Source organism: Furipterus horrens, unplaced genomic scaffold (genome assembly GCF_987537825.1).
Source record: "Furipterus horrens unplaced genomic scaffold, mFurHor1.1.pri manual_scaffold_4, whole genome shotgun sequence".
NCBI classification, from domain to species: Eukaryota; Metazoa; Chordata; class Mammalia; order Chiroptera; family Furipteridae; genus Furipterus; species Furipterus horrens.
Window position 1 is genome coordinate 146,966,397 of NW_028327174.1, and position 19,525 is coordinate 146,985,921.

A 19,525-nucleotide genomic window follows, 5' to 3' on the forward strand; every position below is an offset into this window, starting at 1 on the left:
AGAGAAATAACCCTGTACTTTCTGAGTATCTACTAACTTTTCTTTCTCTTCCTGTCATCAAGAGGTCAGGGCTTGGCCCAAGGGGTTGGATTTGGGGTTCCTTGGGTATCATTATTAGTAATAGGTCAGTTCCGTCATCTCTTAGAAGCCCTGCCAGGAGGTAGCTGTTTCCAACACCTGTCAGTCCAGTTTTTGATAGTATATTTTAAAATAAGTTGTGGGGTAGGGTAAGCATTACCTCTAGTCTTCAGCTTGGGTCTTAGCTACAATTAAAATACAATCAGAAAAGTTCTACCCAAATCGCAGTGTGCATTATTTTATTTATACTTCTTTGCTTAGTGCAACACATGGTCTCCTCTTTATTTGGAACAAGCTGGCTGGATCTCATTTCTAGTTTGATCTATTTCAGGACTTGATTCTGCTGATAGTATTTCAGTGAAGTCTGTGCATGTTTGTTACAGGCAAAGAGTTGTTGCTTTGAGTGGCACTCAAAGTCAACTTTTTTGGGATGTTTATTTACTCTTCTTACTGTAAATTCTTCCCTGGGTCATCTCACCCATCTACATGATTCTAACTATCAGTCAAACTATATTTCAGATCTTGAGTTCTCCCTATGCCTTTCTATCTCTCTTATTAGATAACATCATCCATCCCTGCCTACTCATGACTGGTCACCAAGGAACCAAAAAACTGCAAGCTTGAGACTTACTTCTACCACAATTGTTTCCCCTTAAATAAAATGAATTCTTCCTCAATCTTTGAAATATTTCTCCAGTGCATATCTAACTTCCTCTCTCTCTTCCATGCTTCTCCCAGGAATCATATCAAAACACGGAAATCATTATCTTGCATTAAAACAAATACAGCTAGCTACCTTCTAACTGACCTTGCTCTTTGTTGCGGGCCACTAAACTCCCTTGACAAACATTATGTTTTAGAACATGAAAAATTTCCAATGGGAAAAAATAATTAATTAAGTTAGATCTGAGCTTGTGAGAAAAAAAAAGAAAAAGAAAAATTTCCTCTTACTCTTGGTTCAAAAATATCAAGCTCCGTACTTCCTACCAAATAAACCCTACAGCCCTCCCAGGTTCCCACATTTGGACCTCGTTGACCATCTCCACATCACACTTCAACATGATTTCGCTCTCTGCTCCTAACTGTCGTCGGCAGCCGTCCGTCTCGAGAGACGATGGTGTAGCTTCTTAAGAGTCTATCTGCACCGCCGAGAATGGTTGTGCAGTCCGACTCGGGAGTGACACGGTATCTGTCTCCTCCCGTGTTGAATCGACATCTTGCGATGACGCTGGAATGTCCTCTCCAGTGAAGCTGAAGCTACAGAGCCTGGGCAGGGTGATATGGAGGGTCTGCTGTTGCCCATGCAGCAGACCCCCCCTCTCTTCGCAGCTGAAGGATCCAAGGGAAAGACGGAGTCAATACAGCTTGGCTTCAGGTGCGCCGCAGGAGTTGCCGGTGTTGACTACAACGTCAAACCGCCTTAGGGACTCCGGCTCCGGATTTTCTGTCGGGGTTTACTCCCTTAGGCTTTCCCCTGAAGAGGTATGCCGCAAGGCAGCGGAGGTTTTTGGGGGTCAGAGTTTTCCTTCTCTGATGTGCCCTGACTGGAAGATCGAACCAGCGACACTTAGCTCGCAGGCCGACGCTCAATCCACTGAGCCAAACCAGCCAGGGTGCTCCTAACTGTATCCCAAAAGAAAAGCTACTAGCCAGAGGCCACACTTCACACTGAATACACCATGTAGTTAATGTCTCTGCACCTTGAGCATACTCCTCCCTGTGACTTGAAGGTCCTTAATACATTCTTGTCTATCAGAATTCTATTCATGCTCTTAGGTTTGACTTCACTACCTTGAGCAAAACTCATTACTCTCCTTTTGTGCTTCCTTAGCAATTGACTCTTAAATAGATTTTCTCTGTTCACATGCATGTTTCCACCATTATATTGAAAGACCTTTGAGGGACTATTCATGGACCCCTCAAGTGCTAACCAGTGTTTGATGTAGAGAGTCTGAAAGGCATTTAACAAATGTTTATTAAATTGAACAAAGAGTATTGCTATTTAATGTTATATGTAAATATAATTTTTCAAATAATATAAGAATGTATTCTATACAGACATTCTGGGTATGTTATATATTTATAGAAGGATACATTCATTCAATTTTACTTTGGACTGAATAATTTAAAGTGATTTACCTAAAAAAGAAGTACAACTCTTAAGCTACTCTTGTCTTTTTAGACTTTTCTCCATCCCTTCTTCCTTTTATCTTTCCTTCAAGTTAGTGTTCACCAAATCAGTTTTTATGCCATACTGTCTAGGAAGCTTGCTGTAATGAGCTTGGTTTTGATTTATAATAACTTTGACATTTCTTGTAGACTGTTGTGACAGTGTGGATTGGTTTGTTTGGATGTTTCTTGGCATCTTGGAGATCAGCTCTTCTGTTCATTACATGTTTTTGAAAGATCTGATTTACAACATTTATACATTTATGTCTATTATCACATTGCTTCAAATGGATATAAATTAATTTACAAAGGAATGTTGAGTATTATGAGATAAAATGCTCCATTGGCAGAATAAGAAAACATTGTAGTGAGGTAAGTATGTTGATGTTAGGAGTGAAGTTTGAGCATGAGCCATGGGCTTCTTTCTATGCCTGTGCTTTAAATCTTCTAATAGCTCTGAAAAGAAGAAAGAGTAAATCTATGACACAGATGATTGCTATGTATAAAATAAAATTTTTGAGAAAAATTGTAATTATTCCTAAAACTGAAATCAGGGGAAAAAGATTTCTCCCACGGTTCTTCAGAATGAGGACATTGTCATGTTGTGAAGAATATTCTCTGCATCATAAAGCATATTTAACTCCCTTTAAATACATAAGACAATTGCTTATTAAAGCCCCTCATTGTAACCTGGAGAGTCATACTCCAGAACAATTTAGTAAAACTTGTTTTTCAGTAAACAACAAAAAAATAGTTCTAGTTCCTGATCCCCTAACCAAAAGATCACTTTTACATTATGTGGAAGACCAGATGAAATTACATTATTCTGCTAATTATCTATAATGATTGTTTCTCTGGCCAAGTTGTGATAAGTTTTGTCCATCAGTTTGAGGTTGAGATCCTTGCTATGTATAGATGAAAGCACAACTGTGTGGCTGGTTAAGTGCAGTTGCAGATTTTAACACTGATTCCTGTTAAGGCCAAGTTTGTACATATTCTTAAGAAAACTAAGGAGCATAGTAATATGTATTTGGATAGGCCAGTAACCCTCTCCACTGAGATGGACAAAGGGAGCGCCCAGAATTTCAACTTGAGTATGTATGAAGTATGTTGGTTGGATCGCTTCTTAAACAGGGTTAATGGCAAATCAGGGAACTACCAATCTAGCCATAAAGTGTAACTATAATCATTTGAACCTGAAAAACTTTTTAAGAAGTTATAAGGAAGTATCTACATCAGTCATGTAATTTAAAACAAAAGGTCTCTGTAAAATATCATGTGAATATTTTCCTATGATTAAACAGTTACAGTATATGGACTTTGGTAACTGTGATATCTTCTATATAGATTCAGTCACTGAAAATAGTTAAACTCTTCAGAATATCCACCAAAAAGCACAACTCTGGCTTTAGTTTATTTGTATAGCCATTTCTTCTTTAAAAAGTCACTTTGGTTTTACAATAAATAAAATCTATTACAGTTTACTCTGATCTAAGGTCCAGCATCGTATACATATTTTATCAGAATGACATAGTTACCCTCAGAATTATCTCATGTTTTACAATACATAAATAATTTTTCATTTACTCTCTGCCTTTTGAGGAATAACCCAGAAGGAAAGAGATTTTGTCATACACACATTAGGGATCCTGGCATCCACATACCCCTGATGAACTCTGCCCTGGGTTAAATAGAATAACTAAAAGTCAAATGATTAGAATGTGTCGCCATATGTTTGAACAAAGAGTAGGCTTCTTGACAGGTGGAATTTAAGTATTAAGACAAATATTATTCTCCCTGCCAGGAAATGGATTCATGTATGAAGGAAGAAATTATGCCTGGGAGTAAAAGAGAGCTGAGAGCCAACATAGTCTTGAATCTTCCACTGCAATGTTTTTTTTTTTTGTTTTGTTTTGGTTTTTTTTTTTAATCTCACAAATGAAGACAGAAATTTTTAAAAATATGACAGTATGTGATAGAATGTTCTTAAATCTCTATCATATTAAAACTTACCAGGAAAACTGATATCCCAGGAAGATTTTTTTTCTGGAACCCTACTCACCATGTTTTAGGAAAGGATAGTAGCTAGGCTTTAGGAGGGGTTTATATGTACACAAGAACATCACATGAAAATTATCAAGGGGGAAAAAAGATTGGTTTTATTGTGTGATTTAGCTGCTGTTACCAAAGGAACAAATCTGGCAGAATTCAGACAGCTAAATTCATATGATATGTGAGATATGTTCTCAGTAAATGGAAGTCTATAGGCTTTCAGCCTCAGTCATCCCAGCAGGGGAGGTGGGGGAGGGGGACTGTGATAGAATAAAACAAAATTGGAAATTATTATTTTTTTCAATGGGTAAACATTTTTATTACATTTTATGTTCCTCTGAGTTAGTTCCTGGAAACCTATAAAATTTGGCCACTTGATTAGAATTTGCCAAGAAACCTGTTATGTATACTTTACAAAGCTGTATTGCATATTATTTTATCTTTATAACTATCAACACTTAAACAGCATGAGTTTTATTTTAGGGATCAGTGGCTGATATGCACATTCTCACTTTCTTTAGTACTGTGCACATTACTGAGCTGCCTCAGAGCCATGATCACTGAGCAATGGAAGGAGCATCAGTCTTGCAGTCTACATAGAAACTGTGTGCTCATGCTGTGGGGAGGAAGTGGGATATGTTGGCTTTCTATGCCAGTGAATTCAAGGCCAAGATATTATAATATTTTGGCTTGTCAGGTTGCTGTCACTTAGTTAAGAATTAGAGATTGTATGTTTCTTATATTTATAACAATATGTCAGTCTAATGTAACTAAATGAAATTGAACAACTCTGGATTGTTTTCCCTATGTAAGAGAAAGGTCTGTTGCATCACTTCTGAATACCTTGTCCTTGGAAATTTGTATCTGTTTAATCAGTATGTCACATATTTAAATGCAACAGCCACAAGTTATCTTGGAAGAGATTTTTAATGGCATGTCATAGGAGTACAGCTCGGATGATTTCTCTTCTATTCAGGAGACCATGGATGGTGATGCTTCTCTGACTAAAGGGAAACTACTCAGGCATGTCTGCTGTCTTCAGATTGCAGCATCTGAGCTGTTGTTGGGGAAAATGGCCAAATCCATAGGTATCTCCATCTAATTCTGGACTGGTGCTCAGGGAACCCCTGGCACATCTGTAGTCAGCGCGCTGCGCTCCCGTGTATGTAGACAGAGACAATCCTTTCTTGTATTCACCCTGAGACAAAGCCTGGCCCTTCTTTCAGTTCCTGAAGGTAAAGATGGGCCAATATTCATTTGGCATTTGTATTTGATGCTATGCTTAACAGGTGGGGTCAGTTGTTGTCATGAGTCAAAGACAAAGCCCAGCCTTGTAAGGCTCATGTCACCTGTGATGTAGGTACCTCAAATGTATGGCACTGTTCCCTAGGGGAAGGCAGGACTAGAAATCTATTACACTAACCCATCACATATTTTTAGAAAACTATCCCTGGTAATCCTCCCTCATTCTCTGTCCTCAGAATACCACCAGGCCTTATACATTTGACCTTGGAGTTATTCTCAACTCTCACAATGGATATGTATATGAAATCATCTCCATGATGTATACTTTAACTACTTCACTACTTTATTTGTCAATTATACCTCAATAAAGCTGAAATTTAAAAAAAAAATTCTCAAGTCTCTCAACTTCTTCACTACTCTCCTGGTCAGAATTTACCCTAATTTTGCCACTGGGCTATTACAGTCACCTCTGATAGCTTCCTGGCACCCCCCACACAAACCCAATTTTTTTCCACTGCATCAATGTATTTTTCACACTGTAGTTAAAAGGACATTTTTTGAAAATGGAACTTGGGTAAGCAACATACCCTCCTAATACACACACTTACCTCTACCTTTAAAACTTTTCTTTACCTTATGGTTGCTTCTATGTTATAGACCACAATCCTTTATGTAATCCCCTCAGGCTTTGCCTAAATTTAATTTCTAATTTGCTGAGTTTATTCTATTGTTAAATAAAGTCAAGCCTTTAGAATTTTACATGTAGAGGCCTGATATCTCTCTTAGCAGCAAATTTGGGATTAGAGATTTATTTGTACATTAATTTTGAGTGCTGATTTCAGGCATATTTTGGTAGTTTTTCTTCCATCTGGTTATTTTCTAGATGTTGGACCTCCTGTTGAGTAGCACATTAATATTTTGATATGTTAAAATCTACTGAATAAATTTCTACCCTATATTTGCATTTAAATATAACATTTTTTAAAGTAAGCTTATGTAGAGAGGAAGGAGAATTCAAAACTGAAAAAAGAAATCACAGTTATGTTTCTTTTGGGTAGTTTCATAAATTGACAACTTGTGACTCCAAAGACTTCTAAGAAAAAGTCTCATACACTGACAAATATAAATAAGTTCTATTTGATAATTCTTTAGTGTTAAATTCAGGCTCACTTTTGCCATATAAGTAGAACATTATTTGTGTTTAGGGGAAATTTACTTACCTCCATAGGTAATACATTCTTGAAAGGTTTATTTCTGTGCTCTTGTAGTTTATCCTATACAGTGAAACAATTTATATATGATATTTGGTGTTTTCAGATTTGATCTTTATTATTTCCCCTGAAGAAAACTGTTATTACCTCTGTTTTCAGAATCTATCTCTCCTTCCAGTAAAACAAATAACCACCACAGTTTACCTTTTAAACTATGAGAAATGCTACTGGGTAAATTAAAATGGTGTAATGTTCTCTTCAAAAAAATTATTTAGACAGGTGTGAATCACTTTTTTTGTGTACTTGCTTCTCTTGTCCCAACTCTCATAAGTGATTAAAGACCACAGGATAATAATGAGCATTTTATTTACTGTGTTCTAGGTCCACGTGGGGGAGAACTGAAAAGCTAGGTGGGGAGGTAGATTTCTCCTGAGGAATTTGAAAAGCCTGCTTTAGGAACCAACACTTAGATTTCTGAAATTATTCTGGGCCTTAAGTCAAGTTGATGATGCTTTAATGGAAGGCAGCTCATCAAAAAGTTCATTTTCTATATTAAACTTTCTCAGATGCTTAGACAATAAGGGGTCTATCAGTTTCATGTTTTCACATCTCTAAACAAAAATCATGAGTGTGAATTTTTTTTTGAATTCTGATCTCTTTACATTTTATTTTCATGAGCTTGAGCCTTGCTCTTGACATATTGCTTACTTTTGTTCATCTTTCAGGTTTGATAAGTAATTATCTGTAAGTCTTAATTTTATAAGAATTTATATATTTTCAGGTTTAACAGTTTTCGGGTATTATCAACATATGGTATGAAGTTGTTAACAGTTTAAGTGTAGTTTAGACTTGGTGTTCAAGAGGGTCTCAGATGAAGTGTATTTGGGGGAATATTTTTCAGAGTTGAGACAAAAATACCTGAGTACATCCAACTATCCAAAAGCTTCAGGAATAACTTGCACAGCTGAGATATCAATAAGATAATTAGAGATTCTTAAAATCTCATTTATTTATGATAATTAATTATAATGAATTAACATAAATGATGTTAAATTTTGAAATAATCCCAGTTTTATAAAAGAAGTGGAAATTATAATACAAAGAACTTGTATTTTTCTAATATTTGAAAGTAAATTGATCACCTGATGCCCATCACCCTCAAATACTAGATTTCCTCCAAACAAGGGCATTCTCCTACCTAACTACAATGCAACCATCAACATCAGGAAGTAAATATTAATGCGTCATAATCATGTAATCCTCAAACCCCATACACCTCAGAGCACATTTCAGCGGTTGTCCTATTTAGGTTTCACCAATTATCCCTATTCAAGTTTCTCTAATTGCCCTCAAAGGTTCAGGATTAGACTTTGCCCTTAATTTTCAATCTGGTATTTCCCCAGTCTGTCTTTGACATTCCTCCTCTTGATAACTTTGAACATAAACTGTTATTTTATAAAACTGTTCTCATTTGATGTTTTGCTGATGTTCACTCATGATCCTAGGTAGGTTATGAATCTTTGGCAGTAACATTGTCTTAGCCTATTCAGGACACTGTAACAAAATGCCATAGACTGAGTGGGTTATAAACAACGAAAGTTTCTCTCTCATAATTCTGGAAGTTGGGAAGTCCAGGATCAAGGCACTGGTGCTTTTGTTGTCTGGTGAGAGTCTGCTTCCTGACTCATAGAGGACCCTCTTTTGTATGTGTCCTTATATAGGGGTGAGAGATCTCTCTGGGGCCACTTTTATAAGGACAGGAGTCCCATTCATAAGGGCTCCACCCTTGATACCCAATCATTTTCCTAAGGCCCTACCTCCTACACCATCATGTTGCATCCTAGGATTCAACATAAAAATTTTGTGAGATACAAACATTTAGTCTACAAGTTCATGGAAGAAAGAATGCTGTGTTTTTCTCAATATATAATTTTGAGTTATCCCATTATCAGTGTTAACTTTGATATTTTGATCAACTTTGTTTCTGTAAGCCTTCTCTATTATAAAGTTACTATTTTTATTTATATTTAATATACTTATGTGAGATGTTACTTTGAGACTATGCAAAAATACCATTTTTTTGGAAACTTTTAAAGTTATTCATCTATTCATTTATAGGCTCAAGTCTTTTTATTTAATGTGTTATAATTTGTCAATACACGTATATATATAAAATGATGTTCCTATTGGCCCACATTTGGCTTATGAGAACCCCTTTAATGTAGCATCTTTGTCTTTTTAACATGTCCTTGTTATTCTTTGAGTATTTTCCTATACAACAGATATTCTAGGTATGTTGTATGGAATCAGTTATTTTAGCAAAAAGCTCTGATTCCTTTTACTATAAAGTCATATTTAGAAAAAAGATCTAGATGCTAGGTGTGACCATTGCTATTCAGTTTATCTAAGGAAGGTATGTATGTGTGTATGCACACTCATTAACAATTACATTCATTTCTATGTCAATGTGTATATATTTAAAACTGTAAGTTCATACCAATACCTAAAATTCCAATTCACCATACAGTACATTCTAGTTTTCTGTTTTCTATAACATTTGATGGCTTAAATTTTTTTTTTTTTTTTTACATTCACCACAATCTAGGGAGACAGCCAGGATGAATGTTCTCTTGGCTTCTTGACTTTTACAAAGCCATCAAATAATGGAGGCAGAGCCAAACCCAATTCTCTTTCTATGTTTACTATTTCTGTTTTTGTCTCTCTGAAAACAGAAATTTAATTTTTGAACTTTAGTGCCATTGCACATTTTTATTTTTTCTTAAAAAGTCATATTATGATTTAAATATAAGTTTATTTAAAGTGGTTAATTTTTTAATATTCATAATAAGGTGAAAATTTGGATGATGTACAGAATAGCATGACACTTGCATTTTCATAAATATAAATTAAGAGAAAGCAATGAGATTTGTGAAAGTGGATTGTTACTGGATTTTATCTTAATGAGATTTGCATTCCAGAGGATGGAATAAAGCATAAATATTTACTTAATTATTCAAGTATGAATAGTGTTTCTAGGTAGGTGAGGGCACTTCCCCCCACTGTGAATTTATCTAATTATGGATCACAAAGAGTGTGATCATTTGCTAAGGCAAAATACTAATAACAAAGAGGCTTAGCTGATTTAATGCCATGTGAAATTGTAGCCACTACGTTCATACAAGTAGTAATGAACTCAAACTGGATTTACATTCTGCTATGTAGACATTACTTCATGATTTGTATTATAATTGCACACATCGTTGCTAAACAAGTTTGTTTTATTCTGTGCCAAGAGTGCCTCCTTGACATGTAAAGAATATTTCAGAAAATGTAGCTTTGTTCTAGAATGTTGCGTGGTTAGCTGGTTAGTATGCTGAATAATTATTAGCTGCTAATGAGGCTCCTATCAGCTTATCAATGTCCAATTTTCTATTCTTGCATGGCATAATTCTAGGAGAAATCTTTGGAGACTCTTGTACCCAGTAACTGCCCTTAAGAGATACCTGATTCCATTGTGAAATAAAAGCTGCTCTGATTGACTGATAGCCATATTAAGACAAGCATACTGTCTGTGCCTAATAACTTGCAAAGATGATCTGAAACTAAAAAGTTATTGTATCTTGTTCATAATTACTTTTGAGTGGACCAGCTTATATTTATTAAATATCACACTTGAGATATAATTTATTAACTGACAGTTTTGTCCTGCTTTAGATTTTTTTTTCTAACTTGAGTAACCTTTGACTTAAAATTAGAAACCACTTTCTTTATATATATATTTTTTCAGTTTTACTCAAATGAATATCATTTTGATAATGGCCCGGACCAATTTTGCCAGAAAACATTGATTTAGCTTTTATTTTTTATTTTTCTGTTTTCAGTCCCTTACTCATTCACTTGCAGGAACATTGATTTTGAATAATATGGTCATGATGTCAAAACAGTACAAATTATACCCTGTGCCATCTGGAATGGTGAAAATAAAAGCTTTCTTTACACTGTTTTCTTAAAGAAAAGACTGACACTTGTTCTCCACCCCTTTCTCCCCTCTCAGGACTGTATTCTGAAAAGAAATGGTCCTTGATTATAGTTTGATAGTGTTGTTTATTCTGAAAGAGAATGTCTTGAAAATTCATTTGCTCATCAACAAAGTAGCAGATGCTCCAACCAGTAACCCCTTGGCCACCCAGCCTCTGAGACACTGATCTGCCATTTTCTTAGACGAAGCTATTTGGGGTAGTCATTACTGGTTCCACCCATGTGTGGCCTAAGGTCATAGAGTTAATATACTGAGTCTACTTATGTCTAGTTTTCTGGTCTGTGTACTATATTTTGGTGTCTGCTCAAACCAGAAGTACTGTCATTTTTAGCTCTTCCTAGATAACTAAATAGAAATTAGAGAGGCTTAAAAACATAAACACAGCACTGAACTTGAACTTCCCAGGGAAATGATTTGATATTTAGCATCATTTTATACTCTTTATTTTTTTCCCACACATTTTTCATCCACATTTGATTGGTTAGTATATGTGACAGAATTTTGTCTCTACCTGGAACCAACTCTAAACAAATGAGCCAACTGATATGTGTCAAACATTGGAATTTTTAAATGTAGTACTGTTTTAAAATTATTATTATATCCATGGGACTTCTGTCTCTGGTTTTTTCGACTTAAAATATAAAAAATAATTAAATATTCAGATTATTTTTGTTGTGTCTTCTGTTATGGGTTGACTCCAATTAAGAGTTTTATTTGTTCAAGCCCTGGTTGGGTAGCTCAGTTGGTTAGTGTCGTCCTGGTACACAAATGGTTTGGGTTCAATCCCAGGTCAGGGCACATACAAGAATCAACCAGTGAATGGATAAATGGGTAGAACAACAAATTTCAGCCTCTCTCTCTCTCTCTCTCTCTCTCTCTCTCTCTCTCTCTCTCTCTCTCTCTCTCTCTCTCTCTCTCTCTCTCTCTCTCTCTCTCCATCCCATCTGTTGAATCAATAACCAAAAGTGTTTTATTTATTCAAAGAACAGCAATTGGAGTAGAGGAAATCTAATGAAATAAACATACACCAAATCTAGAGTTAAAAGATTTATTTTTATTTTTGCCGTATGTATGACCTGGAACAAGTACTTAATTCTGCTGAGTCTCTGTTTTGTGTCTACAGAAAGCCATAATTTCTACAGGTAATGATGGCACCCTTGCTTGCCTATATCAAGGATCCCTTTTAAAGCTCAAATGCTTTAGTGCTTTCAGTCGTTTGCAACAAAGCTTTTTTGTTCCAAATATTTAGAACTATTTTAATGTTCACCTTGGGAGCAAGTCACGTGACAATATAAATTTACTTTATTTATGTTGTATATTAATTGAAAAGCCTAAAAACTTTGTTTAGAGAGAGAAACGAGGGCTTTTGTGAGCTCTGAAGAGGTTACTTGACGAGATACCACCCTTTAAATTCACTTGGATGTTTAGATAATCCTTGTTTCCTATTATTTTCATAGAATACTTCCCCACTTACAGTTTATTGCTGCACCTCTTGTTATGCCAAGCTTAGAGTCATATGCCTGTATTCTATTTAAATCTATTGTGGGAGGTTGGATGAGGGTAAGTAAATATTTTACTAGATGCCAGGCGCTAGTGCCTGGCAGTGCTGGGCACATTTAATTCGTTGTCTCATTCATGCCTCCTCTCTGTGAGCTGGGTACTATTCTTATTCACAAAGAATCTAATTACCATGCAGATCCAATTAATCACAATATAAAGATTCTCTAGATTACTTCATACGCAGTGCCTGGCCCAGTCCTGGCACAAAGGAGATCTTCAATAAATATCTACAGAATGAATGATGCCAATTACTGAATATCCAGTGGATTTTTAAAACTAATAGTTTAAAGGCTCTTTTTTTTCTTTTAATATAATGAACTTTTCATAAACATGAAAATACTTTATTATTTGATCACCTTTAGACATACATATTTAAATTTTTCAAGAGGATTTTCACATTTTACTAGGTATAAAAACACACTGACTTTCTGTTGCATAGATTAGTACTCTTTCTCTAAAAGCAACAATATTGCCTTTCAATATATTTAAAAAGCCTAACACTTTCATTTAAGAAAATATTTTTATATAATCCATCTTTAAGATATCCAGCGACTGGAAAACCTTTGCTTCTGTCAGTGAAAGAAGACCCAGAATGTTTGCCTCAATATATAACTGAGTGATTCATTTGAGTTTTATTATTAGTTTGAACATGGAGAATTCCATTTCAGTATTCTAAAGATGGGATAGCAGAGGAGAGATCCATATTTTATTGTGTTCTTTTCAATTTCAATGTGCTTTCATGTAAGGGTTTTGTTATGTGGTTGCAGATTTGACTTGTAGGAACTTAAAACCAATATATCAGAGAAGCCTTCCTGTTAAGTTAGGAAGGCAGAAACTGAATTTTATGTTTCTAGTGCAGCATCTGCACCAAATTAAAGAAGGGACCAACATAAATCACATATGTCAATTGATAAAAACTGTTGGCTGATTGGATAAAGCATAGGACTATAAAAATAAAGAAAACGGTCATTAACAACCATTTTTGTAAGTCTGTAAGTCTAATACTACTTAAGATACTGTAAAAAAATAGAAAGAGGTTATAAGATCATTTTTACCTCTTAGACTTATATTTAAATTGGAGGGGCCAAATTTATAGCCACAAAACAATTAAAGAGTGAGTAACTGTTTAAATGAGTGACGTTAAATAAATGCAGTTGGAACTGAGAGATGCCACATGAGTGAGAACTGTTGGCCATGATTCCCTTCACATGTCTAATTGCAGGTATTCATTGAACACTATGATGATTAAAAAGTAAGTAACATATAGCCCCTGCCTCCATGGGTTTATGAATTCAGGCTTACACGTTGACTGTAATAAGGGTTTATTTAAGAATACCGGTTGAGAACTTTTAAAGAGGAGCCACTGTAAACTGTTTGATACTCAGAAAAGTGATTGAGGGCAATGAGTTTTCTAAGGGGGGGAAAGGCAATAAAAAGCTCTCATTCTTTCTTTGGACTCTGATTTTGCTCTATTGTTAATTTGGTGAGAATGGTAGTTCTCTACATTGTCAACAATATCTAAATGATCAGGTCTACTTGCCAAATCTTTTAATGCCGCTTTTGGAAAAGCATGTTCTTGATGTAATTGACATGGTTTTTCTTCATAAAATTTTTTGCTATAAATCTGAAAATCTGAGAATGTGAGACAATGGCAAGCAGTTCTTCATAGAAAACTCTTTTAAATCATTTGGGACCGGAGACAAAGCACCACTCTGGTTGAATTCACTTGGAGTCCTAGCAAGATTAGTCAAGAAAAATTGCTTGGGGCCACTTTGGAAGGAGGCCTTAGCCAGCAATTTAATTTTGTAATGCCTTAACAAATAAGAGAGATTCAGGATTTGCAGATTTGAAGTGGGAGTCAAAGCATCATTAAAATTGTTTATGAATGAACAATGAAATTAGTTTAACAGAAAACTATGTAAAAACTGTTGATCATTTACAGATATCTAAAGCATAACTCCCTACAAAACAATGTCAGACTATTTCCCCATACATTCCTTTCAAGCCCTAGATAGGTCGGGAGTCATTCATAGAAGTTCTACAGCAATGAGATGTTAACTCTGAAAAATGCTGACATTCATTTTTCTCTTGCCTTAATGGAATTGTAAGTTTCATATCCGCATATTTCATTAAGACACCAAACAGACTTAAAGAATGTGCTATATTTCCAGGTCTATTATAGCTGCCATTCCAAACAAAATATGTATGACTTCTACGATTCACTAAGCACAAGTATGTAGTAATATGCCCTTTAATAGCCTCTCAAAATGACAGACCAAATGGCTTTGTGAAGGTCAAGTCTGATTTAAATTGTTGATGAATTAATAGCTAATTCTGCATGATTGAATATTAATAGGGAACAGTGATAAGTAAGGCACTTTAAAGCTTAATGAGCACACTAACGAATAGGACAAAATGTTTTTTTCTCACCTCATGTACAAGTTTAAAGCTACGAACATATTGACAGTTTGTTAATTTTTGATAGCTACTTTTTCCTATAAAAGCTTACATGGTTAAGGTACAAGGAGTATTGATTTTTCCCCTAAGTTCCCAGTATCAAACATTTGATGAGCTGTCAAAATTGATATCATCAAATGGCCGAGGCAGTTTTATATAAATCACTAATAAATGTAGAAGGTGAAAAAAAAGCAATTAACATCTAAACTACACCCACTGAGATAAGCATTCCAATTAGAAATTTCATTATTTCCATAGTTTGTTTTATGTTGAATACTGAGTTTTATTGCCAAATACCTGACAGTCAAATTGGAAAGAAGCCACAACTGTCAACGTGTAACTGCTCCAGCTATTTGAATCTGTTACAAGTGTGATGTTTCTCATGAAAATTTAATGAAGAATGTACATTCAAAGAGGTTCTGTGCAAAGGGGGATGGATAGAATTTAATTACCCTTATTAAAAATAAGAAAGCAGCACTCTTTACATTCTCTGTCTTAATTAGTATGCAAGAAAGATTATCTTTGTTGTGCACTTGTGTATATGAAAAGGGGCTCTGGAGTGTTCTTTATGAGCCAGGAAGGAAAAGAAAGGGCATGCAGTGGTATTAGCTTGCTTTCCATAGGGCACAAGTCAAGTTTGTCAGCTCTTCCCAAGGTGAGGGCTTCATTTCTTTTAAGTGGTTTATTAATTATTGATTTTTTATTTTATTTTATTTTATTTTTTTAGGTAAGAGTCTTTAGTAAGTGGCTTACCTTACTTAAGTCTTTGACACTTGCCACTGATGGGCACAGAATATTGGCTTGGTTCTTTAGAGAGATGAATGGGTAGAGGAAAAGTATTGACTAGTAGAGCCATGGCAATACATGCTAATGGAACTGATAGTTAACCACCAAGAGGGGAGATAAGAGGCCCTGGGAAATACAGAGACAGCGCAGGAATTCCAACCAGATTCTTACTAACCTAAGTTGGTTGTTATAAATGTGAACAAGTTCAACAAAATCTAAGAACTTTCTTAGAAACTCATTGGTAGGTGACTGAGGCAGTGGAGTTGACTTTGGAACACTTGAGGTAAATTCTTTTTATACTTTGAATCATTTTGTGTCAATAGCTGCCAAGTGAGATGTTTAATAGTATAATGTCTGGTACAACAGATATTGATCTTTCTGCTCTTTTTTTCAAAATAAGGAAAGAACTATGCTATAGATGTAAATACATTGACAAAATCTTTAAAGCCATATGGAATAGCTTGATGAAATAAGTGGAATTGATTAAAATTAACATAGTCTAATTTCCAAAACATTATTCAATTTGTGAGTTTTAACATTCCCTTGGAGCCCTGAAAAATCATTTTGAGATTTCATTCTTAACCACTGTTTCTGACACTTGTCTGCTGTAGACCTTGGCTTAGCTGACAGCGTGTAAGTGTTCAGATAAACACAATGCATTACTGCTTCCTCAGAAGAGCCCTGTCTTTCAACTTAAGTAAAATGTAGCCCTTTGAAGTTAACTAATTGTACACATTTTGTAGTCTCTAGCCCTAACTGGCTGGTGGGATAGGAAAATATTCTCTAGGGAATTCAGCTTGAGTCAACCCATATTGCCTCAGCTATTTCTTTTGGTCTATCATAAATCTCAGCTTGCAAGTGCCAGAGTCTACACTTTCTCCTATTAGACCCTCGATTTTCTCTTACGGTAATGTGGACGGGGTGTTCAGGGCACTTTCTCTCTCTTGCAAGCCTTATCCTGTGGTAGTACTTTGACATCCTTTTACTATTCACATTCAAAAATCTCTCTACTCCTTAACTATTTCTCTGATCAAATTTCTAACAGAAATACTCTCCTATGTATAGTAGAAAAACTTGTTTTTATCGCTGGCATGTATTCATATTTAGACTTGAAAATACAGAAGGTTCTCCTACAACCTGACAATTCACACTAGCTTGATCAATGCAAATGGGGCCAGAATGATTCATGGTATAGAGGGATAAACTGATGCTAATTAAAAAGTGCAAGAAAGAGATGGGTATTCACTGCTATGGTCACTCTGAGGAGGAAAATATTAAATATATCTGAGACAGTTTCAGCAGTCTTTACAAAGAGGGTGATTTCTGGATGTGGGAAATGGTGAAAATTTCAGTATGGGTATAAAAAATTACCTGAGAGAAATTAGAGCTTAATTTAAAGGAACTTTGGTAGTCAGATTTAGGAGATTGAATTTAACCCAAAGTTATAGAGGGGAGATGGTAGAGAACACATTTGTTTGACCGAACATAGTGGGAGGATCAAAATGGAGCCTTTTCCCTAGAAATTATGACTCACTTAGACTTTAGCAAGACTCACAGGGCCATACCAGAAATTGTAGAAGGCATCCAAGGAGAAATCATGTGTCACATTCAATGATTTCTGATGTTCTGACTGATGTTCGTGCTTTTGAGTCTTTTTGGAATTGGTGGCTCATAAAAATTCATCAGGAATCACCAGGGAATGTTGATTAAATTAACACCAGGCCTAATTGGAAGTCAAAATGTTTCAAAATGGTCTTCAAACAAACAGTCTAGTTGTAATTTAGAAATTTTCACCAATATGACTAAGTTCCCTTCAGTATTTAAATAGGATATCTTTCTTTTTTTATTTTATTTTAATCTTCATTGTATTTTTTTCCATTACTATTTAGTCTCCTTTCTAATGCTGGCTGGAAGAGCTGGCAATGGAGATTATAGGTCTGGGGCATGCTTGGAGAGTTCAGAAGACTTTATTTTCTTGAGATCTAAGATCTGGGACAACTGTGATGTGAAATATGGAAAAGTGAACTGCAGATGAGTTCAATATTCAAAATTTAGAAATTTCAACTTTTTAATGACCAAAAATGGGGCAGATTTTTGGATTGGGGAAAAATATTTTCTTACACTGAGGTGTTGCTTTTTTGAAATTGTTTTTTTCCTTTGGAAATGGAAATTCTCAGATAATTTTCTGAGTAACTGAAACTTTCTACTAAAGAATTCACTTAGGTGGAACATCATGCTTATGAATATATATATATATATGGTTTTACTTAAAAGTTACAAAAAAACCCCACAAAACAGATTGGAGCACAGAATGGTTATCCCAGCTAACCTGTTTGCTTTTCATATACCTGCTAAGCTACGATACTAGGATTTTCCCTCAAGAAAAGTTTCCTGTCTTAATGCCCATACTTATGATGATCCCATCTTTCTGGCCAACTCAACTTGTACCTAGAAGCCTTGGTGCATCCTTCCAACATGGTCTTTATCATACATGTCTGAGTGCTTTGCGAGGCTGTTGGCTCCTTAACTTAGACTGTGTACTCTTCTGGCCAGGCACAACATTGTGACTATATCCTAGTCTAATAATGCCATGCTGCATGGTTTGTGTTAGCGTCTCAACAAATGCTGAGTATGGTAAAGTGAAATATTAATGGGCAATGTCTCTTTAATCTTGGGCTTCTGACTTGTTAACATAATGATGTATCACCTTTTGTCTTGCAGAGGATCAAATCCCCAGGGGCTTCCCTACCATTGACATGGGCCCACAGTTGAAGGTGGTTGAGCGTACACGCACTGCCACCATGCTTTGTGCAGCCAGTGGGAACCCGGATCCAGAAATCACTTGGTTTAAAGATTTCTTACCTGTTGACACAAGCAACAACAATGGCCGTATTAAGCAGTTACGATCAGGTAGGGTCTTGTTACTGTTTCCACTAACTCCTAGAGATTTTTTTTTTTTTTAGCTTTCTCTCTATTTTTAATTTGATTTTATTTATTTTTAATTTTTAGGAATTGATTTTTCTCTCTCTTCTCTTTCTCTGTTAATTAATGTGTTGTTCATGTTTGTGATGTCATAGCCTATTTCAGAGTCCGTCTTTCTACTTCTCTGTGTGTTTTGCAGCTTCTGTTTAATCCACATTGCTCACTGCTGTGACTGTATTTTTGATAATTTTTTTTAATTTACTGCTTTTCTGCAGTATTTGATGGATCCATTTTCGTTTTCTTTCTTCTTTCACTGTTTTCTTTTGAAACAAATTTATTTCAACATTGGACTTCATTCAGAACTTGCAAGGAGTTCCAATGGTTATATCCATTAAAAACCAAAATGTTCATATGAAACACTAAAATGATTCAATTTTATTAACGTATGTTTTCTCTGTTGCTTCTACATTTGAACTCATCAAAATACCAAAGTTTAGTAAGTTTGTTCACATCTACTTTCTTTTCACTAAAACATAAAACACAGAAATGTTATCTCATGAGTAACCAGATGTGTTTTTTTTTTTTTTAAGTCTTTTACTAAGTACCAATGAAAGGAGGGGATTTTTGTTAATGTTATTATGATATTATCATGAATAAACATTTGTACACATTAGGCACAGTAGTGTGTGCCCACACTGAGAATTTGTGAACCCTCCAGTGACTGGATCTACAGAAGTCTGCTTTTGGTGTAGACTCCAGCTTTTGCCGCTCTCTCTCTCTTTCTCCCTGTTGCCTTTTTCTCCCTCTCCCATCCCCATCTCAAGTTTATTCCTTTGCTCTCTTTAGATTAAAGATAGAATAATTCTAAATTTCTTAAATTTTAGAGACTGTCCCTAGGTAATTTCACAGGGACATTTACTAATAAATGGTTTACTTTGACATTGGTAGTAATATTGATATAGAGTTCTAAGCTGTTTTAACTGCCTGTCTTCCCAGAATTCTCAGC

At 35.3% G+C, this 19,525-nt stretch overlaps 1 protein-coding gene across 1 annotated transcript in view; it reads left to right on the forward strand.

Moving 5' to 3' along the window:
- The window catches only part of PTPRD (protein tyrosine phosphatase receptor type D), a 520,035-nt gene that overhangs the window by 297,886 nt on the left and 202,624 nt on the right, over positions 1-19,525 (forward strand). The window contains exon 5 of the mRNA XM_090274103.1: positions 18,319-18,507. Within this exon, the coding sequence (XP_090130229.1) occupies positions 18,319-18,507 (189 nt within the window). The remainder of the gene's footprint in view (positions 1-18,318; positions 18,508-19,525) is intronic.